This window comes from Peromyscus maniculatus, chromosome 9 (genome assembly GCF_049852395.1).
Source record: "Peromyscus maniculatus bairdii isolate BWxNUB_F1_BW_parent chromosome 9, HU_Pman_BW_mat_3.1, whole genome shotgun sequence".
Lineage (NCBI taxonomy): Eukaryota > Metazoa > Chordata > Mammalia > Rodentia > Cricetidae > Peromyscus > Peromyscus maniculatus.
Window position 1 is genome coordinate 5,256,732 of NC_134860.1, and position 22,788 is coordinate 5,279,519.

Genomic DNA, 22,788 nt, shown 5'->3' on the forward strand with positions numbered 1-22,788 from the left:
TCCCTTCTCCTGCCAAGTCTGGGCTTTGGATACTGAGCTTCCAAGGTCTAGGCCGACCCACAACCCCCCCCCTCCCCTGCCTGTTTCTCCTAGCTTCCTCATCCTGAGAGCCAAGGAAGGTTTATCCCGTAGCCAGCTCAGTTCTACCCTAGCATGCCCGAGCCCTGCCCCCATAGCAGCTGGGCTCTGCTATGGCTGCAGATCCAAGTTGCTTCCTGAAGCCCTAGTGGGTAGGGCAAGGCTCCCACAGTAGCACAGCAGGCCTACGTTGGTGATGGGCAAGCCAAAGATGCGCTCGCGGTTGTTGTAGAGCATCGCCAGCTGCTGGCAGTCCTTTAGCTGCTTCTTGACCCGCCGCACCTCGTTGGCAATCTCGTGTGCTCGTGCAATCTCCACATGGGTGGAGAAACCGGCCACCACCAGCTGTGGGCCAAGGGGCAAGGGTTAAGTGCACCTGAGTCCTATGACGACGTGCATTCCACATACCCAAGGCATTGACTCCTGGCTGAAAGAATGCTGTTTTGTGGTGAGCCATTTGCCAGAAATCACAGGCAGGCTATTACAGGACTGGGGAGCGAATGTGGATCTTTGAACACTGTGCTCACTGCCCACTGGGATGCCAGTCATCTAATCAAGAAGGTTGGGTCCATTATTGCCTTGCAGTTCATTCTCTCAGACCTTTTGTGAATTCGTCCATTCAGTCATCTGTCATCTACTGACTTGGCATCTCCTAAATGCAAACTGTAGGGCGCGCGCGCGTGTGTGTGTGTGTGTGTGTGTGTGTGTGTGTGTGTGTGTGTGTGATGGAGAGCAGGTCCTAGCAGAGCCCTAAGCCAAGTGTGTGTGCGTGCGTGCGTGCGTGCGTGCGTGCGTGATGGAGAGCAGGTCCTAGCAGAGACCTAAGCCAAGCCCCACCTGCAGCCCTTCCAGCTTCTCCTGGAAATTGTTCTGGTCCATGATCTGGATTTTGCGGAACTTCTCCTCATCCTCCACGTGCTGCTGCCGCACCATCTCTATCTGCCCGAGGATCTTAGAGGGCCAGTTGTTGGCAGCCCATCTGGCAGGGAAGAGTACCAGGATTGGGGGAAATGCCACAGCTGAAATGATAGGATAGAAAGGAAGGGCCACCCTTCCAGGTGCCCAGGCCCCAAACCTAAGGGCTAGGGTGTGAGCAGGGCTGGGTTCGGGTGAGATGAAAGAAACAGGCTATCAGCTGGATCTGGCTGGAACTGGGGAACTGGGAAGTCTGAGTTAAGCTGGGAGGCTGCCACTGCCACCAGTGGGGAGACGCCCCTGCCCTGCCTTCTGGGGGCCTTGGTCAGCGTCCAGTGCGTTGCAGCTCCAGTGTGCCTATGCAGAGGGGCAAAGGGGAAGTAACAGGAGAGGATGACAAGTGTGCTGGCTAGTTTTATGTCAACTTGACACAGGCTAGAGGAATCGGGGAGGAGGAAGCTCCGGTTGAGAACCTGCCTCCATCAGACCAGGCTGTAGACAAGCCTATCGACATTTTCTTAATTGGTGTTTGAGGTCAGAGGGCTCAGCCCATTGTGGGCGGTGCTTCCCCTCGGCTGGTGGTCCTGAGTGCTATAGAAAAGCAGGCTGGGTGAGCTGTGGGCAGCAAGGCTGTAAGTCACACTCTTCCATGGCCTCCGCATCAGCTCCTCCCTCCCGGTTCCTGCCCTAACTGCCTTCACTGATGAAGTGTGATAGAGAACTCTAAGCGATATAAGCCCGTTCCTCCCTACGTTGCTTTTGGCCATGGCGTTTCATCACAGAAACAGAAACCTTAGCTAAGACAATATATTTCTCTTAAATCCTAGGGTTCTCAGATGAGGCAAAATCAAGTCTCTAGCCTGCATGCATGCCTTTGTTGACCAACCAGGACCATCAGGCCAGCTTCTCTCACATCAACCGGCTCCCTCTGCCATCTGACGCAAGGCCTCAGTGGAACTTAAGGGTTCTAACTACAACTGGCTTAGAGGTGTCCACCCTTGGGAGGGCTCCGTCTGAACATGTCAGGCTGACGTGTGGGACCTCCATCTGTAAACCTGGGTGAGGTTTCTAGTGCACAGGAGCTGACCAACAGACCAATTTTGCTTTCCTTTACTGTTCCCAACCACTCCATGTCCAGGGTAGAAGTGTATACAAGCTCGTTGACAGGACAGAGATGTGGTCCCTAGGCCAAGATAATTTGCCCCCACAATTTCTTATGTCCACAGGTCTCCTGGTTTGCCTGACCCTGGTGCCTGGGAGGAGCCATGGCTTAGAGCATCTTGGCATTTCCGGTGTGACTTCATAGTTTGTGACAGCTGGTACATTTGCTCACCACTGCAGCTCAGCATCTCCTGTTGCCCACCCGTTATCTGATGTTGAGAACAATGCTCCCACTCACTTGTCATTGAAGTCGTCTGTGGTAAGGTTGTATAAGAATTCATCCATGACATCGTAGTCAGACATGACCTTTACAATCCGCTCCTGCATGAGCAGGGAATGAGAAGCCATGCTGGAGAGGGGGTTACTTAGACGAGTCCTCCCGTGTGGCTGGGGGCCAGGGTGAAGGTGCTTTCTTCCAGAGAGGGGAAGCCTCACTAGGTTTTAAAGCCAGGCCTAGGGCTCCAAGAGCCATGGCCACCACATCTCTGGTTCCTGTCCTCTGACGTATGCCTCCAGTCCTCCTGTCTGCCCAAGGAGCACAGCTCTGAATCTCCACAGCACCCCCAACCTATAACCCTTGGTCCCTGCCAGTCCCTGGGTATCTGCTTTACCTCACCACCTGGCTCTGCTCTCTCAGCCTCTGCCTGTCCCAGCCCCCAGGCTCTGACCAATAGTTTTAGGTATCCAGCCCCTGGGTCCCTAATGCACCACCCAACTCCAGCTTCCGGTCCCACTGGGCTCCTGGACACCCAGCACCAGTGTGCCTGCCTTACCTCCAGCAGTACCAGCTTCTCAGGAATGCCCTTCATCCAGTCTCGGAGCTCAGCAAGCTCCTCAATGCTGTTGGGCTTCTCGTAGATCTTGCGGCTAATGCCTCGGAACTCCTCACAGATCTGGTGGGTAGGTAAGGGTTGGAGGGCTCTAGGGAGGGTTATGTGCCTTGCCTACCCTGGGGCCTGTTTCTCTTCAGGGTCCCCAGCGCCCGGAAGTCAAGCGTTCTACGGTGGCCATACTCTGCCGTGCTGTCCAAGGGAGAGGCTCCTGACAGGCTCACTAGGCTGCTGAGATCTCTTCTGAGGCGAAGGCGTCGCCCAGTGTGCGCCACCCTCACAGTCTCCTCAGGACCCAGGGACACACTTAGGGTTTCTGACATCTGTGCTTACACATCCTCAGCGCTACGGAACAGTCCAGCTCAGGCTGTCCTTCACAAGAGCTTCCTGGGTTTCTAAAAGGCTAGGGATGGAGGTACCAACCTAGTAACATATGGAAATGATGAATGCAGGCAGGGGTCAAGCAAGGGTGACTTCTTTGACCCAGGCACCTGAAGACACCCCCAGACTTCACCTAGGGCATCTCACTAGTGGGAGTACACCATGTGTGCAAGGCTGCTTGTGTGTTGCCATGGTTGCTGGGGCCAGGCCAGTGTTACTTACGTTGTCTACCTCCTTGTGTAAGTTCTTGGCTAGGATATCCAGCATAGAAGTGGCCAGGGCCTTGCGCTTTTTGGACAGGCTCTGCTTAACATTGTCGACATTGATGTAGAATGGCCCAATGACGATGCTGCCAGGCAACGAGTTGTCTAGGATCTCTTTCTCCTTCAGGTGGGTCAGTACCACTTCTCGAACCTCCTCTGCTGACGGGCACTGAATCTGATAGGTCCTAAAGGCAGTGTGCATGTGCAGAGAGCAGGGGGTGGTTATCAGGATGGGAGGAGATGCATGCACAGACAGACAGACAGACAGACACATACACACATGCACACACACTGACACAAGCACACACACACACACAGACAGACAGACAGATACACACATGCACACACACTGACACATGCACACACACACTGACACAAGCACACACACACACACACTGACAGACAGATATACACATGCACACACACTGACACATGCACACACACACACTGACACAAGCACACACACACACACACACTGACAGACAGACAGATACACACATGCACACACACTGACACATGCACACACACACACACACACACACACACACACACACACTGACAGACAGACAGACAGATACACACTTGAGGAAGGTGCCGATGTCATTGTTGTTCAGCTCCAGATACTTCCTGTACTCCTTAGCATAGGCCTGCAGTGGGACCATGGCCTTGCGGATGGCATTGGTGATGCTAGCCCGCAGCTCCTCCACCAGTGGCTCATGGAGGCCCACGGACTCCAGCAGAGGGTCACCACTGATAAAGATGTCCTCCATCACCAGCTTTACGGAAAAGGACAAGAGAAGGCGTCTAAGGCTGGGTGAGCCGTAGAGCGGGTGGCAGAGTGGTCTAAAGCCTGAGCAGGCAGCCATGTGGGCGAGCACAGGCAAGATGTCACAGGCGTGGGGGAAGGGCTGGCAATGGCATGTCTGAGAAATGACTGTGCACTAAAGCAAATGCGGGAGCTACGGTGAGGCCGACCGAGGGACCGCATCCTCTCGGCCTGGTCTGACTCGGGCTTGCCAAGGATAGGAGCAGATGAGGCGGCCCAGGCTGCTTGCTGAGGGAGCCGAGAGCAGGAGATTCAGGGAGGGACTCATATGGAGGCGCTTGGGCCTGCAGAGCGGGCTGTGTGCTGCTCGGTGTATGTGCAGCCATGGTGACTTGAGACCTGGGATGCTAGCTGTGCGTGTAACTCCACCTGGGTCTACACTTGAGCTGGGGAAAGGGGCTCAGAGCTGGAGAAGATAGAGAGAGTGGGACACAGGGCAGAGGTGGCTGTGGCAGGGTTATTCCAATAAGTCTAAGAATCAAGCTGATGTCCTGATACTCAGCTGTCTGGTAAACTAGGTTCAACTGGTTTATTTTCCCCAGGTCTACGAGGCAGTGGTACTAGCAGTCCCATGTGAGGTAAGGATTAAAGGGGATCTTTATGAGTTTCAGAGCCACGTGTACTGCCCGTGAAGAGGAAGGCCAGTGGTAACCAACTACTCTGTGGCTCTCAGCAGCTGGGCCCTGCTCAGCCTGTAGCACATACCTTCTCTAGTTGGGGTACAGCATGGGTGGCCAGGATACCCTTGTCAAAGAGGTTGAGCAGAGTCACCTCAAACTGCTCTAGGGGAGTGCTGTAGTGCACCCCTGAGCTGTCCAGCACCAAGTCTACGATGAACAGGGGATTCTTCCGAGGCCTGGAGGCAGATAACTAGGCTGACTGAGAATGCCTACCCCTTCTTACCAGTATTCTTATCTCAAGCTTCTTTAAGCATAACACTGCCTTCTCTTTCCCTACAGAAACCCCCGATGTACTAGACAGAAAGCTTGGGGCCAGCCACAAAGGTTCTTTGGCTCTTGCCCCAGAAATCCTGGGGCACTCCAGAGGTAACACCATCCTACCTTGGTCCTGAGGTCATTGGACAAGTTTGCCAGGCCTAGGTGCTTTCTAGAGCCCCCATGCTCTTCCTGGGAACCAGCTCTTCTCAGCTTCAGAAGTTTAAGGCACATCAAAAGCCTTTCTGATAGATTCCAGGGAGGGTTCTGTTGATAGCTTCTGACTTACTAAAAATAAATCCAGCCCCCAGTACTGAACCCAGGAAGAGCTTGGTGGTCTAGACTGGAACCTCTGACCTGTCCCATCCTGCCAGTTACCTCTAGTATCCTCATACGACCTCCTCCCTGACCCCAAGCAAAGGCCCATTCCCAGAGTACATCATGAAATTGGCAATGACAGTATCTATTACATGGCTTGCTATGCCTGTCTCCCACTGAAGTAAGATACAGTAAAAACTGTATCTCAGAGTCCCCTTAGACCAATATCTGGTTCATGGTAAAGGGCTCAGTATTAGCAAAGCAACTCAAAGAGTGAGTGCATGAATGATGATCGCCAGAAGGTAAGCCGGAGCTGGAGGGGACACCTGGAGATGGCCAACCTCTCTCCGATGTCAAGAACCTAGTGTGTGGGGCGCCCTGCCATCGGTTGCCCAACCAAGCCGTTTCCCGGTGCCTCTGCCCACCTGAACCCACCTGTAGGGGCTGTTGACAAGTTCATCGCCCCAGGCCATGTCGTCTGTGCAGTCAAGCACGCTGTAGCAAGCGTCACCAATGAACTGCGAGAAGCTGGCCAGGGAGTCCTGCACCAGGAAGCGCAGCGTGTCCTGCAGCATGTACTTGATGAGTTCCATCAGCTTGCGCAGCTTGGACATGAGGTAGACCTCCCAGTTGGTCTCGTAGAGGTTGTACCAGCCCTTGCTCATGTCTCGAAGGCTACTTCGCATAGCTACTTTCAGTGTGCTGACCCAGCTATCCTTGAGGAACATCTGCACCTGGAGTGGGCACACATGTCATCAAAAAGCCACTCCAGGGACCCACCATCCACAGCTACTATGCTCAAGGGCAATATACCAGGACTCTTGGGACTCCTATGACAATGGAGGGAAATCTCCTACAACTTGTTGCCAAGCTCTGCGGATCAATGCCCTCAGTGTGACGTCTGGGGTCCAGGGCTGCTTGGAGGAGAGGCAGGGGACATGGGCCTCAGAAGCAGCCATGGGAAAGAGACAGGCACGCAGAAGAGGAGGAGGCAGAGATGGAGAACACACCAGTGAAAGTAAGACAGGATTGAGCAGAGGGGGGCTGCAGCCACGCCCCTCACACCCTGGTCCTCAAGGGGTGTGATTCCTGTTCCCCCTTAAGACAAGAAACCTGCCCTAAGGCCACCAGAGCTGGCTCAGAGGGACTGGAAAGGAAGCCTGCCCTGGTTCTCCCTGCACTGCAAGATGAACCCCACCCTTGCCCCACTCCAGCAGGGCCTAGAGGCCTCTACTGTGGGCTGTGAGGGCCCGAGGGCCCCATCCTCCATGCTCTGATGCCCGGGTACCTGGGAGAGGGTTTGGGACTGGATCTGTTCAAATTCCTCCAGGCGGCTGTACTTGGAGAGACTTGAGTGGAACAGGGACATGGCGTTCACCTTGTTGCATTCAGCCCGCACCTTGCTCAGAGCCGTGATGACTTCTGGCCGAGTGAGCAGGGACACGAAAGTGAAATCTTCCTTTTGCTCCCGGAAGGGGTACTTGGGGACACTCACCAGCCCTGCAGAGGTGGGGGCAAAGGCCAGCATCGGACCTGGGGCACACTGAGGGCCAGGACTCGTCCACAGAGTGCTTGACGGATGAGACACACCTGTTTCCTTACCAGGAGAGCCAACTTCATTCCCAGAACCCTGCTTTCCCTACTCTAGGCCCACAGTGAGTCACCTGCTCTGAGATTCCCTCCAGGCTCATTAGTGGTCACTGGCCCCTTTGAATAGTGGGGGGTACCTGTAGGCTCCTCCCTATCAACACTACCCATGCTACATGAAGTTGGAGGCTGGTCTGGAGCCTACCCTGAATCCCCAAAGAAGGACCATTTGGCTATAAGAATGCTTGATATCCACATATCCCACACAAGAATCTGGGGCCAGGAAATGTACTCTGCATGCATGAGTAGGCTCAAAGCAAGGAGAACTCTTGGGGTTTGTTCTGAGACTTGGTCTTCCACATGTCCATGGTGCTGTAGCAATGCCAACTCTACTCCTGTTACTGAAGGAAGAAAGGCTGATATACCTTTGAGGCCTGACTATCAGGATCCTAACGTCTACTTTTGACCATGGCTTTCCTGGTACATATTTACCTTGTGGCTTCTGCATTACTGGGAAACATGCACACACACACACACACACACACAGAGAGAGAGAGAGAGAGAGAGAGAGAGAGAGAGAGAGAGAGAGAGAGAGAGAGAGAGAGAGAGAGAGATTTTCCTTGGACAAGATTTTCCTGGGCATCTGGAAAAAGAAAGGTATAAAGGCTAGGGACAGGGTGGGCCCAAGGGAGTACCAGGTTCATGAGGCCCTGAATAGCTAAACAGAAAGAGGCAGGGGCAAGGCGGGCCAGCCAGGTGGGGAGACAGAGTCCTACCACTCTCACCGTGACTGGGCACCTTTTCTTCCTCTTTCTGGGGAAGAGTCACATAGGAGAACGTGTCTGGCTTAGAAGAGACAATTTGGTCAAAGTTGATCTTGTTCATGCTTCGCTCATAGTCCAGGCTCACTTCTCTGGCCAGGTTGCTCAGGTGCTCCAGGACCCTGCCACAGAGAGGGGTACAGGGAGTCAGGGGGTCCCCAACGCCGCTGAGTATAAATCATGAGTGCAATGTAGTGCGTATGTAAAAGAAACAAAGTGGGGACCAGCGAGAGGCTCTGTGGCAAAGGTGCTTGTCACCAAGCCCGACGGCGCGCATCTGAGTCCCAGAATCTACAGAGTGGAAGGAGAGAACAGACTCCCAAAAGTCATCTTGTGGCCTCTATATGTACTGTGGCATGTACATTTCCTCTCTCTGAACAAACGTAATTTTAAAAACTTAATTAAAAAAAAATTAAAATAATTGAGCCAAACCACATCTCATGAAATATATAAATACCCTAATTGTGAGGAAGAATCAACTCAAATCAGCTTTGAGCACAACATTTTGACTATATTCTCCCATCCTAAAGAGGAAAAAAGGACAGAGGGCCGGAAAGCCTACTAAGAAGCTGGGAGTGAGGGCCATGTCTGTAATCCCGGGACGGGAGTGGCCGCAGCAGGAGGATGTGGAGTTCAGGACTGTCTCAAAACAAAGCAAAACAAAACAAATAAAATTTAAAAACTGTTCAGAGTTTTTCTTCTAACTGACATGGACCAGCCAGTTGAAGCTACTTTTGGTGTATTATAGGACTCGGCATATAAACCAACATGTGTTGAACAACGGGAACCAATTTTCTTCAGGTGAAGAAAGCCACAAGTATGTCAAAGTGAGAATGAGCCGTGTGCTGTTAGAGTCAATTTGAAGGTTTCATCGGGGCTCATGCTTGAAAAAACAAAACAAAACAGATAGACATAGAGAAAATAAGGAGGTGTATAGAGGTGCTATCTAAAAGATTAATTATGTCTAGGAAAACATTTTCCCTTGGATGTCGTTGCTCTAAGATCCTTGCAGCAATACATCTAATGCTTAAATCCTGGCTTCTAAATTCCCCCACTAAAAGCAACTGGGGCTTCTGGGAGAAAAAGCCTATTTGGAGGGCTGGAGAGATGGTTCAGCAGTTAAGAGCACTGTCTGCTCTTCCAGAGGACCCGGGTTCAACTCCCAGCACTCATAAAGCACATCACAACCATCTGTAACTCCAGTTCTAGGGACTCTGACCCCCACTTTCGGTCTCCACAGACCCCAGAACACACGTGTTGCATGTGAGCAGGCACTCATACACACAAAATAAAAACAAGATTTAAAAGTCTTTTGTAAAAGCTAGTTTCAAGGCTGGCTCTGGGGAAATACAAATTAACCCTGAGACTTCCTGCTGTGCCAGGAAGTAAGAACATACTCAAAGCATTATAGGACACAGTAAAAAGACACGAGGTTAGCCTGAAGAGGCCACGGGTCACATTTCAGGACCGAGATTAGAAAGAAGCAGCAGCGCACTCTAACCCTTTCAACATAGCGAGAACTCGTGAGTCCAGAAGGCTCCACAGGGAGGCAACTGGAGACACCCAGACATGGCTTGGAGTCCGGGTCCCAGTGTAGACAGCAAGTCACCTGTGCCTACTCGACACAAGCTAGCTCACACAGGGCTGGTGCCACCCACGGGCAAGTGGTCCTAGGTTGTGTATATAAAAAAATAAGCAGGCTGAGCAAGCCAATGAGGAGCAAGCCAGGACGCAGCCACCCTCCGTGGCCTCTGCTTCAGTTCCTGCCTCCAGATTCCTGTTCTTGAGTTCCTGTGCTGACTTCCCTCAGTGATGGACCCAGAAGCACAAGATGAAATAAATAAATCCTTTCCTCTCCAAGTTGCTTTTGGTCGTAGTGTTTTACTACAGTAAAAGAAGCCTCAACCAAGACATCACCCCACAGAGATGTGCCCGCGGTTGCTCTGTACCCTGGCAACGCTACCCCCATAGAAAGATCCGGGAGGCTGCAGCACCCAACTCACTGCGGCCCCTTGCGCATGCGTGGCGTGCTCAAAGCCCACTGTTTTATCTTGTTCAGGCTTTGCTCATTGATGACCCGCCGGCCCTCGGTGGGCATGCAGTCCACGTACAGGTTGTACAGTAACAGCGCCTCTGTGTTCTTGCGCAGAGCGTTGGCCTCGACCACGCGCTGTGTGAACACTCGAGGATCTTCAGCACAGAAGAGCAGCTGGATCCGAGGCACCCAGTACTGGGAGACCAGAAGGGGTGGCCTTCCTAGGGGTCAGGCGGGAAGGCGAAAGGGAGACATAGTCAGGCTCCCTGGGCTGGAGTAGTGGCTTCTGGTCAGCTCTGCCTCAGCTGGTGGCTCTGAGCAAGCTGCCATTGTTATCATGGGGTGTGGTGCCCCTTACAGTCAAATAGGTGAAATGGACCAAAGGACATTTCCTGCTTTGCCCACTTCATAAGGCATTATGGATGCATGTGAAAATACTTCGCAAACTGTAAAGAGCCTGCTCTGGCCGGGGTTAGCACAGGGGTGGCTATTCAGGTGTCCCTTCCTTCCTCCACACTCCGGAGCAAACGTGACTGACAGGCCTTGGTTTCCTTTACAACACCACGCTGAAGGCCACCGGGCCAGCTGCTCCCAGCCGACAGGCCAAAGAGCGGCAATTTGCCTTCTCCAGGTCCTCTGCTTCAAACTGATCAGGGGACAGGCCCTGGTTAATAAACCCAGTAAGGTAGAATTCGGAGCTGAGCTGGTGGGATTGGGCTGTAGTCACAGGCCGGGCCAAGCTTGCGCTGGGGCTCACCTGGGGAAGGCACAGAGCGTGTACCTGTGGGGGTGACTCCTCCGTTCACAATGGGCATCCCCGTCTCGTCGCGCACTAAGCCTCTCTTGTCAGTTTTCTGCACCAAGTACAGTTTCTTTTCTTCGTCGTAGTCGAGGACGCCAACATCACACCATCTGTAGTCCAGCTTCTGACTCTTGGGGTCCTCTAGAACAGAGGGGGACACCCTACCATACTCTCTGCCGCAGAGTGGAGAGGGGTTTCTGAGTGTGGCAGCTGACGTCGGGAATGGAGCTCGCAGGGGACTGGACTGACATCTCTTTCCCCAGGACACCCCTTCTGGCTCCAGCTGAGTAGCCGTCCCACGTCCCCTCAGATGAGCTGACCCCTGAGGAAGCCTCAGTCGCAAGAGGACCCACGAAGACCAGGCCTCGGGGCTGGCAAGATGGCTCAGTGGTTAAGAGCACTGGCTGCTCTTCCAGGGGTCCTGAGTTCAATTCCCAGCAACCACATGGTGGCTCACAACCGTCTGTAATGACATCTGGTGCCTTCTTTTGGTGTTCTGCACTGTATACGTAATAAATAAATCTTTAAAAAAAAAAAAAAAAAAGACCAGGCCTCAGGGCACAACCCCCACCAGAGCAGAGGGAGACACAGGCCAGTGGGGAACCGTGAAAAGTGCAGCCAAACAAAAACTCGCCACGTGCTGGGCGGTGGTGGCGCACGCCTTTAATCCCAGCACTCGGGAGGCAGAGCCAGGGGATCCTCTGTGAGTTCGAGGCCAGCCTGGTCTACAGAGCGAGCCCAGGACAGTCTGGCAACTTGGTCACACCCTGTCTCAACATGAAAAGTTTTTAAAAAGGGCGTTGGGGTCTAGAGAGGCAGCTCAGCAGTCAAGAGCACTGGCTGTTCCTCTAGAGGGCCGGGGTTTGATTCCCAGCACCCACGTGACAGCTCTCAACTGTCTGGAACTCTGATTTCTGAGGATCTGACATCCTCTTCAGGCCTCTAAGGGCACCAGGTACACACACATGGTGCACAGACATACACGCAGGCAAAATATCCATAAACAAAACAAAACAAAGATCAGAAACACAGAGAACACTGGTGATCACAAGTGGTCATCATGGGTGAAGCTAGATGACTCTCTTTAAGCCAGGGAACCTCTGGATATAAGGCCACTGAACTCTGTGTGACAGGACAGGACAGGACAGGGCAGGGTCAGGAACGGCCACTCCACTCAGATAATGTGTATCTGTCTATCCTTGTGACTTACTCTGCCTCAGGCCCTTTCCCTAAGGGCAGGAGCTATTTTTGTCCCACCGTAAGCACAGTTGAAGACTTGGGCTCAGGACAGAGATTGGTTCATAGCTGGTATTAAATACGTCATTGAAGAAGTAAGATGCACATACAGTACAGAACTTAACCACACAGAGTAACTTAAAACAACTTGGTGAGTTCTCCAGCTTGGGTTAAGGAAGGAAGGGCTGGAATTCTGGGAAGAGGCACCTGCCTCTGACATCAGATAGTCAAGGAGGCCACTGCTGTGTGCCCTCACCTCTCTGGTTTTACTTTGCTTTGCTTTTCCTGGGATGTTTCCTTTTTGAAAACACCAGCTTCATCTTGGCTCAACTTATAGGAAAATCTGTCCCAAGAGACTACCGGCCAAAAGTAAGAGGTCCCTGGCAGATGCTTCCTGTTGCTCAAGGCCAGTGCCCCAGTGAATCGAGGAGGAACGGGTATTCGGTGCATTTAAGGTTAACACACCCCACTCCTTATGGTTTAATTGCCAGGAGCTGGAGAACTGGAATCAATTTAGTTAAACATTTCTGTAGTTTAAGCCCAAAGTGAAGGCTTCTTGTCTGCTTCAGAGAAACTGATTCCAGTATTGATGTATTTTTAAAATGAAGCCTATCTGTAGCCTGCTCAGAGAACTGTCATGGGCCTCCCAGAGGACGCACAACTTTTAACCCTGTCCTTGCTCATATAGTCCTGCCTTCCACCTGATGGCTGGGAAACTGGGACTGCTCACTCCACACACTGCCATGCACCCCAGAACAGGGGGCAGCTTCCAGCTCTTCCACTACCAACCTCCAAACCATACTTAGGGATCTTCCAGGGAAGGCTGCACAGGACCCAGTCATGAGGGCCGGGGTGGCATCTATATTCACTCTGTCACTGTTCCTAACAGCAGGCAATTGAAGAAAACCTCCGTGGCCATCGGGGCAGATCAGAGGCCAATGGAGGGGACATAAGCACTCCATAAACAGATGTAGGCAATCTGGGTGGCATCCCATGGGTATATGTGGAAAGGGTGTGACATTGGTTGTAAATGTGTGACTGTGGAACAGGTACACGAGTGTGTGCTGTGGAAATGTATTTAAATGCAACAACATGCCAGGAAGGGGGATGGTGTGTGATGTAGTGAATGTGATTGCGAATGTGACAAACTGTATGTGTGCTCCTGTGAGCAACTCTGTGACAGTGCACTGTCCACAAAAGAGAAAAAGCCGACCCTTGGCGGTGGTGGTGCACACCAATAATCCCAGCACTTGGGAGGCAGAGAGAGGCGGATCTATGAGTTTGAAGCTAGCCTGGTCTACAGAGTGAGTTCCAGGGAAGCCAGGGCTACACAGAGAAAACCTGTCTTGAAAACCATCAGGAAAGAAAAAGAGAAGGAGCTGAGGTTGCTGAGAGCAGGAACAGCAGTGATTTCAGGGTGGATGGATGGAAGGTCTGTAACTGTGCCCTTAAACATGTCCAATGAGCACTTATATTTTTACTTTACTGCCAATAAAGATTTGTGCTCTCTCTCTCTCTCTCTCTCTCTCTCTCTCTCTCTCTCTCTCTCTCTCTCTCTCTCTCTCTCTCTCTCTCTCTGTGTGTGTGTGTGTGTGAGCGCATACAGATGTGCACAAGCTCATGGATGCCAAAGAGGGACAGAGGAGTCTTCCTTTATTGCTTTCTGCCTGTTCCCCTGATACCAAATATCTCACTGAACCCGGAACTCACCATTTCTTGGCTGGGCTGGCAGCTGGCAAGTCCCTGTGATCTCCCTGTCTCTATCCACATCCCCAGCACTGTGGGTATAGGAATGCTCACCACGCTTTGCTTTTGACGTGGATGCTGGGGATCTGAACTCAGGTCCTCATGCTTGGGCAGCAGGGGCTCTTACCCACTGAGCCCTCTCCCTAACCCCCCAAAGTTTGTTTGTTGGTTGGTTGTCCTGTCCCCAGCCCTCTTGGCAGTGCTGTCCTTGGTCTTTGGGTCCCTGACTCCGTGCGACCAGATTCTGGGACTGCATCATAGCTGGGGGACTTCAACAGATACCCTAGCTCTCCTGGCAACCAGGTCCTGGGGGAGACTAAGGGGCTTGGCCAGGGGTTGCTGGGATGAGACCGTCTTCCCAACCCCAGAGCGGTCCTGCTCACCGTGGCCCAGGATGTCATCGGTGGGAAGAAGGGCTTTTCCAGGGACAGGCTTCCTGTTTTGGGACCCTGGCTCCAAGCCCATGTTGATCCACTCTGTGGGAGTCCGGCAATCAAACTCTTCATTATCAAACACCTTGGAGAAAGCAGGCAATTGACCAGTGAAACGGTCCCTCTAGTGGCCAAGCAAAACTGAGCATGCCAGAGGCCCCTGCCGCCTCCTTAGCCGTGGGCTGGACTAGACTGATCCGTACGATCCCTGCTGCTTCCACTGACCCACGGTGTTTGAACCAGGGGGCTGCCCCGGATCTATGTCCAGCCAAGCCTGCCAAGGCTCAGTGTGAGGGTGTCCAGGGTCTCAGAGGAGGATGTGGGCCCTCTTGACTACCGTGGGAAACGCTGAGCTCAGGACCAAGGGGACAGGTAACTCAGAGATTTCCTGAGACGTCCATGCTGATCAGAACAACAGAGACTTGGTGCTTTCAGCGGGCAACCTTAGTAGAGTGACACTCATCTGGATTCAGCTCTGCTTCCCGTGGGGGCCACAGTGGAAGGGAGGAGGGGACATCAAGAGCGGGGGCGGGGGGGGCTGTGCTCCCTCTTTCTCCTCCCTCCTACATCCCCACTCTCCTCATTTCATAAGCTCCCATCATCAGGGGGTCTCTAGTCAGGGGGCCAGGACTCCACATTTCAGCCTGGCTGTGTACAGATGGCTGTGGCCAGGGTTGGAGTACGGAGCAGGTACACTGGGTTGTCTCGGATTCCGGGGAAGAAGTAGGGAACTGACGACTTACTGGTTTGGGGATCACTCCTGCTTCAACACAGCATCTACAAACACCTAGGGTGAGTTCTGATGATTCCATTGTGTGACAAACGAGTGCCTGTGCCCGGAGTGGGCGTCCCCTTGGTTATGTGACTCCTTGAGCTTCGCCTGGGGTTCAGGACCACCCTCTGTCAGCAATCATGGCGGTGTGACTCACCTTCAATGGGAGATATATGGGGAAGAGTGGGTCGTGGCCCTGTTCGATAGTCTGTGGGTGCTGCAGGTCTGGGTGCCTGGGCATGAGCTTGTTGGAGTCGATGCCCTCACTGGCCAACAGCTGCTCAATGTCCAGGCGCAAGTACTGTTGTTTCCTCCTAGCCAGAGTCAAGGATGGCAGCTTATGGAGCGGCTTCAGGTGTCAGGAAAGACCCAGGGCCCCAACTGCCCCTTCTACCCTGCCCCGGCAGCCCCACCTCATCGACTTAATGGCTGCCCTCCCAAATCCTACAGCAAGGAAGGCCATTGGTTCCTGTTAAAAGAAGAGTTGCTCGCACATTGACACACGCTTTGCTGTGGGGCTTGTCACCTCATGGTCTACAGCCCCCCAACCCTCCAGCCCAGCAGACGCTGCCTCCCTGGGACAGGCTTCCCTCTCCAGCCCTCCAGGCGTACCTCTCAATCTCGGTCTTACGAGGGCACTGGCTGGGCAGGACGTAGAATGGGACCTGCACCTTGGGCTCATAGGCCTGTACCGGGAAGTCAGTCTGTGTGAGCAGCCGTGTGGTCGCGCCGATGCACTGCTGATCCACGCACTCCTGAAAGTCCTCAGGAATCTTGAAGGATCCAACTATGGGTAGAGGAAACATCAGCAGCTGGGGTTCAGGCTAGGGCCAACAGCTCTGTTATGAGCCATCCCATAAGGCACCTCCTCAGACAGGAACCAGGTAGACATGTCCTGGGGTGTGGGATGCTTAGGTTTGCCTGTGACTTGGCAGAGTCAGGGAGAAATGAGAAACTAAGGGCTGTTATGCCAGTCCAAGGCCAGCATTGCCCATTCCCTTTCAAGCTACCAATTATTTTAATATTGGGAACCAATGCTCAAGCTGCAAGACAAGTGGAGGTCACAGCTGGACAGGAAGATAACGTGGGGTCCCTTCCCGCTACTCAATCCCAGACACCCACGGTGTGTTACATGTTAGAGTCCCACACGTTCTTTGGGCTTGTCTCCAGGAGTGAGGCATTCTGGATACTGTAGGAGTGCCCTCCATGGGACCCTTATGGCATCACATGGTTGCTGGCCCTATTTAGACAATGGCAGACAGAGGCGTCCATTCTAATTCTGGGAGAGGGAGACAGTGGGAAGAGAGTCGTAGATAGGTTGACCTACCATCTCAGCTGGCCAGGACAGGGGTATCCTGAGACACAAGATGCTCAGGGAAATGTACCAGATGAATCAATACCACACAGGTAAAGAAAGGGGGTGTGGGAAGATGCTATAGAATGCCATGGGCTACTACTCACCCCTCTGTTCTATGTGGCCCTGATGATCCCATCCTGGGACCTCACCTCCTCTCTGGAGTAAAAAAGCAGTTATATGCATGAGCTAATTTTAGGGGTATCCTTTGGAATCCCACAGAAGCCTGGGCTAGTATCTGAGATTTTGCAGAGGCCTTGGGTAGCTGAATAGACTTCTATCAGTGCCTGCCAAGGCCTCTGCCTGGCACTCCGCTGGGCCTGTTGGGATGTTCCTCCTTCTGAGGGTAGGCTGCTGAGCCACTGGCCTTCCCCATGGTCTACCCCTGTCATGGATGGCAGGAGCATCATTCACATCCCCCACAGGCTGAGACCTGTGGTTCATTGCCATTTCTTGACCCTAAGTGCTTTGTGAGCCTGTTGAGAACAAGCTAGACCCTGTACAAGCATACATATGGCCATGGCTGTGATGTTTCCTGGGCCATTTTAAGGGGTTCACAGACTTGGGGGCTGACAGAACTATTTTGAACAGAGTTAGGAAGGAGCAAGGCCTTTCTTGGGATAGACCTGGGACCGTGGGGCATCTGGGTCTGATGGAAGGGATACACTGTCGGAGGAGGAAAACAGTGAGGTCAAATTCCTTCTTATAACCTGGACTCTGCTAAGGCCATCTTCTTTGGCCTTCTCAGGCATGTTCCAAGACTTACCATGAAACCCGTGGACAGTTCGCTGGCCTTTAGGAAAGATCTTTCAGGCATCTACCTATACCAGGCTCTGTTCCAGGTACAGCTCAAACATGACCTTGCCTTCCCTACAGCCCATATTCTGAGGATGAAGAAAACTCACATCCTACTGAGCCTAGTTCAGTAGAGAGACTTGTGGTCCCCGGGAGCCCAAGGCCAGAGTCAAGCCCTTACTCAGCTCTGCTGAGAGTCAGGACAACACACTCCTGTGAACTGGGCCCTTGCAAAGCTCATAATTCACTACTATCATTTCACCCTTGAGGAAACTAAGGCTTTCTGCCAGGAAGAGGCCATTTCCCTAAGGCCTGAGGTAGTCTGAATGTCCATTAGCACTCTGTGCCCAATCCTCCTGGCACTGACCTTTTGGGGTGAACTTGTCGAGGTCAGCTCTACGAATCAAATTCTGGGACATGTAGGGGCCACAGCACACATTCTGAAACAAAACCCAAAACCTTGAATGTGTACAAACACCCCACAGTCAGGACCCAGGGGTGACTCCAAGGCTGGATGTTTCCCAACTTCCCCCAGAGAGCACCCCAGGAGTGTAGGGTTGAGCTTATACACATTGTTCAAAGGCCATGGTAGATGACAGACTGAGGCCACCTGGGACCCTTGGCTGCCTTATTTGAGTCCAACATAGTTTTCTTCCTTCTAGAGAACACTCCAATTATGTCCGAGGACCAAGCCATGAGGCAGAAACTGTAAAGTCAGGAGTTGTCTCTAGGTGTATTTCCTTCTCCAATCCTTCCCCTGCCTAAAATCTTCCTAAGGCTTCCTAACTTTAAGATCTCAGCAGAATGCTGTCTCATCCACACACCCTTCTTAACCAGAACTGGTACTGGGGGACTCTGAAGGCCATCACATCAGGGATGTGAATGTCTTACCTTTGCTAGTCTCCAGTGCTCAGCCCTGGTTCTGGAACATAGGAAGGGCTTAGCAATGAACTGGAAAAGAATGGACTGACGAATGGGATATCGAGGTGGGTGGGCAGATGGATGGGTGGATAGACAGATGGATAGACACAGGCGAGTAGCTAAGTGAACCAATGAATTGACATTGAGCAGGACAGAAAGATGGGTGAATGGAACCCACATGGAAGGATCAAGGCCGGCAAGGGACAGCTGTCATACTCACCCCAAGGTGGTCTAAGGTCCCAGGGCTGAGGATGTCAGAGTAGAACCCACGCTGCTTCATTAGGGGGTACTTCTTCTCAGCACCTGTCAGAGGTGACTTCCGGGGCTGCCCTAGATCTGAGAGGGGTAAAGGCGGAGGCTTGGTGTCAGGAGTTGGAGCCTTTCTCTCTATACGAGAAGTGGATTCTGTGAGTATCTTCTCCAGGCCACTGTCTTCACTTGCAGGAACCGGCACTGGGCAGCAATATGAGCCCTGAGAGCTCTTTCCTGACCCTCTCCTACTACGGTCTTCCATGTTGCTCTTCAGAGAGTTGCCCCAGCCAGACCTCCTATGAAAAGATATAGCATCACTCACACTTTGACAACTTCTGCCTCAGCCCAGGTAACTATAATTCACGGTTGGACAGATTGGCTCTCTACATCAAGTCTAAGTCTACTATCCACGGGTGACGGAAGAGGACAATGCCAGGAGTCCCACAGATGACAATGGCCTTCCTTGAGAATCAAGGATTGAGGGAAGGAACCTGTAGATACCTCCAGCTCAGTGCCTCCTGACCTTCCCACTCTCTCTCTTCTTTTGGACAGCAAGGCCTGGCTTCCCTGTTATAGGGGATGAAAGGGGGAGACCCAGAGCCCATTCACTCACTGAATTTCCCCCAAAGGCTTTCATACTGTCAGAAGTAGTTCCAGTGCCCTAGCTTAGGCCTGCTGGACTGGCCTTCTCCTCCTCCACATGGTCACAAGGCTGCCACACCCCATTCACACCTATGCCTGCCCAATCCATTTCCCCACACCCTAGGAGTCAGAGGATGCAATGTTCTTGCCAATAGGATGAAAAATTTGACCATCCATGGGCCCACAGATCCTCCTAGAAGCCACCAAGTGGCATATTCACTCACCCTGGCTCAGAGTGTCAGATCAGCTCAAGGAATGTCACCTTTCTGTCTTCACAAAAGGAGTAGCAGGGAGTCTCCAGGCTATGGGCACATCCACCACCTTGAGGACAAGGTGATTGTTAGCAAGCCCTACTCATACCACAACTGCCTTTTAGCTACCTCAAAACACTATCACCAGCCAGGCAGTGGTGGTGCACGCCTTTAATCCCAGCACTCAGGAGGCAGAGCCAGGTGGATCTCTGTGAGTTCGAGGCCAGCCTGGGCTACCAAGTGAGTTCCAGGAAAGGCGCAAAGCTACACAGAGAAACCCTGTCTCGAAAAACCAAAAAACAAACAAACAACAACAACAAAAAAAACAACCCAACAACATACAAACAAACAAAAACCAAAACCATTATCACCAGGGGAAATCCTTAAGCAGGAGAATGTTACAGTAAGTTAGATAAATGTGTGGGGGAAGAAGAGGTTTTCATGTAAGGGTGGTACAGAAATAAAAGAAAGTCTACAATCACCTCAAAAAAGATGAATGAAAAAATATCACATGTGTGTTTTACATGAATGGATGTGCACATGTGTCTGGGTGTGCTCGCCTGTGTGTACACGTGTAGAGGCCAGAGGCTTAATTCATCTATATTCCTCAAGGTGTTTCCACATTTTTGTACATTTATCGTGTGTGTGTGTGTGTGTGTGTGTGTGTGTGTGTGTGTGTGTGTTGTGCATGTGCTACAGCCTGTGTGGAGGCCAGAGGACAACTTTCAGGAGTTCTTTCTGTCCTTGCACCACGTAGGTTCTGGGGATTGAATTCAGCTCATCAGTGTTGGTGACAAATGTCTTTACTTGCTGGCATCTCCTTACACACCGTGGCAGGCGGTCTCATCTACGGTACCGGGAGGAGTGGGGTGGGCCTCTATGGACCAAAGTTGCCCAGCAGCTCAGAAGCCAACGGCAGCAGCTGAGCACTTTCTTAAGCAGAAGACAGAGAGTTGGAAGGCCGTTTGAAGGACAAAGGCAGGCAGGCCTCTGGTAGAAGCCCCAGGTACCCAGAGTGAAGGCTCACCACCCTCTAAGTAGGCAGATCTGACAGGCCTCCCCTATGAGAAACTACCTGAACCTGCTCCTCGTGGCCAACTGCCTCATGGGGCAGATACTAAAGATAACACCAAGACTGGTCTACCTGAGTGACACTCTCTGCCCTTTTCAGGACAACATAGCAGACAAAAAGACTCCCTGGGGCTCAGCTTCCTCATTCTGCAAATGCACAGACATCATCTTTGAACAAAAATCATCAAACAGGCAGCTGGGCTTGGAGAGGCCAGGGTCCCATCTCCACAGGAAAGCATTCTGGTGTTTCCAGCCAAAATATTCAGTATGTCTAGCCTGCTTTACTAGGGATGAGCACACATATGACTGTCTAGGAAACCGCAGTGTGCCTGGAGCAAAGGCGTCTGGGTGAGTGGATTTCTTGTCCCGTTCCACACGCTGTTTTTGCTCTGAGGAGGTTGCAGCAGGCGAATGCATTGTTAACAGTGTGGGGAGTTCATCAAGGCACAGCCGAGGAAAAAAGACGGGAGGCGGGCTGTGGACTCAGAGCCCCATTTCACTCTACTTCCCAGCCCATCACAACCCATCCTTTCCAGTCCTGCCCCAACCTGGGGAGCCTATACCAAGCCAGTGTGTGCAGGAACAGACAAACTTCTGCCTTCTTACCATAGCTCCATGGGTCACAGCAGTCTCTCCCCAGGAACGAATGTGGCTAGCAAGAGAGAGCATGTGGCTCACAGCAAGGCCTCTGCTGCTGGTCACCCTGGGACTCCTTTCCTTCCCCTTTTTGTGTGCGGAAACAAGGCAGTGAGGTGGCAGGTTTGGTCCTGGCAGGCCCAGAACTGGGCATGGTGAGTGTTGCTAGGGCCGCAGACTCCTTACATACCTAATCCCATTTAAACTTACATGGAAATTGAGACTATTCTCGCTTTTTTCAGAGATGAGAAAATGGACCCTCAGAAGGTTGCATGACCTGGCCAATGTTTCACAGCTAGCATGAGGCACCCACCCACTCAACCACTCGGCTGAATGCATACAGATAAATGGAGGTGGGGGCTGGGCTGGGAGGAGGTGTGTGGTTCTTATAACAGGCACTGTGAGTACTACCAACAGTTACAAACACGGAAACTCAAGTCCAAAGAGGTGCGCGGAGAAGCCCTGAGACGTGTGCAAAATCCAGCCCACGGAGGACCTGAGGAGGAGGGCTTCCAGTCACCCAAGCCCTGACTCAGAAAGAACCCTGCACTGTACCGCTGTGAACATCCCAGGGTACTGTGTCAGCTCTCATTTCACAAAGGACGGGAGCTTGAAAGGATCTGGGAAGTCTCTGCCTCTGCTGAGACTACTGGGCAAACAATGCGGCACGTGGTCATCTCTTGCACAGGCTTGGGACTTCCTTCATCCCTCCGATGTATTCAGCTGAGGAAAACGAGCTCTGAGCCATTGGCCATAGCCAGAAATTATATGGTACTTTGCTCTCCCCTGCCAGTCCAACAGGGATTTTTAAGAAACATTGATCTCTGGACTGGGTGCCTACCATGGGACGGTCACTGGCTTGGCACGCAGTAGGTCCCCAGAACGCACTTGCTGAATTATAGTGTGAAGCAACGAAAAAACTGATTGGGGTTTATAAAGGAAGCTACAGAGTCATCTCTGTAACAACTCTGTGGTCAGATAAGGAGAGAGAATGGGGTCTGGTGAGGCTCCTTCCTTGCAGGGAGCCTGCTCTAGGGAGGAGGGCATCGAGTCACACTCCCTGCAAAGGTTAGGGTCCGCACCCCAAACGGTGTGCTAAGTACAGGACTTACCAGCAAGGCTGCTTAAGGTGCCTTCCCCTATGCCCTGCTCCCCAAGCCCCGACCCCGCAGAGGTGAGGTGACCCACACACTTGGGAGGGAATGGTGATCTTAAGCAGGCAAGGGTGCCCCCTCGGTGTCCACTCACTTGTGCGCCTCTGAATTTCCCCCGACCCAATCATCCCGCCGCCTCACGGACCTACCGGCTTCCCTAAACAGCAAAGTTGTCGGACCCTTCCTGTCTCTAGGGAGGGACGCTGGGCCCGTTGCGAGGGGGCGGGGCCATGTGGCACCGCGGGGCGAGAGCTTCCGGCTACCAACTTCCCCTGGGACTGCTCATGCTCCAGATGTCTGGTTTCTCAAGGCTAGTCAGAGCGGAGATCATTTACACTACACCATTCCGGAGGAGGAGGGCGTGTAGTTCTCAGATTCAGACTCCGTTACCCATTTCCCCCTGTAGGGCCCTCTAACAGTAAGAGACAAAACAGCCAAAATGCAGCGTGAAAACTTTGAATAATGGTAGGGAAATAGGCGTGAAAGGGCGGGAGAGGGGTCTCAGACCCGTGGTTCCAGCACATAGCAGGCGGGGAGGCAAGGTCATCTTTTAACACATACCAAGGCTTTAATAC

At 52.5% G+C, this 22,788-nt stretch overlaps 1 protein-coding gene across 1 annotated transcript in view; it reads right to left on the reverse strand.

Annotated features, from left to right (window-relative positions):
* Dnah1 (dynein axonemal heavy chain 1) overlaps positions 1–22,477 on the reverse strand; it is a 71,079-nt gene extending 48,602 nt beyond the window's left edge. Inside the window, exons 1-19 of the mRNA XM_042284560.2 lie at positions 22,363–22,477; positions 19,326–19,422; positions 18,428–18,755; positions 17,654–17,726; positions 15,750–15,924; positions 15,295–15,451; positions 14,318–14,450; positions 10,932–11,093; positions 10,119–10,371; positions 8,080–8,237; positions 6,996–7,207; positions 6,143–6,441; positions 5,160–5,310; positions 4,211–4,404; positions 3,588–3,813; positions 2,928–3,047; positions 2,393–2,475; positions 916–1,057; positions 268–423 (exon numbers count right to left, since the gene is read on the reverse strand). Coding sequence (XP_042140494.1) covers positions 268–423; positions 916–1,057; positions 2,393–2,475; positions 2,928–3,047; positions 3,588–3,813; positions 4,211–4,404; positions 5,160–5,310; positions 6,143–6,441; positions 6,996–7,207; positions 8,080–8,237; positions 10,119–10,371; positions 10,932–11,093; positions 14,318–14,450; positions 15,295–15,451; positions 15,750–15,924; positions 17,654–17,726; positions 18,428–18,721 — 2,988 coding nt within the window. The 5' untranslated portion in view covers positions 18,722–18,755; positions 19,326–19,422; positions 22,363–22,477. The remainder of the gene's footprint in view (positions 1–267; positions 424–915; positions 1,058–2,392; positions 2,476–2,927; positions 3,048–3,587; positions 3,814–4,210; positions 4,405–5,159; positions 5,311–6,142; positions 6,442–6,995; positions 7,208–8,079; positions 8,238–10,118; positions 10,372–10,931; positions 11,094–14,317; positions 14,451–15,294; positions 15,452–15,749; positions 15,925–17,653; positions 17,727–18,427; positions 18,756–19,325; positions 19,423–22,362) is intronic.
* Positions 22,478–22,788: the final 311 nt, after the last annotated feature.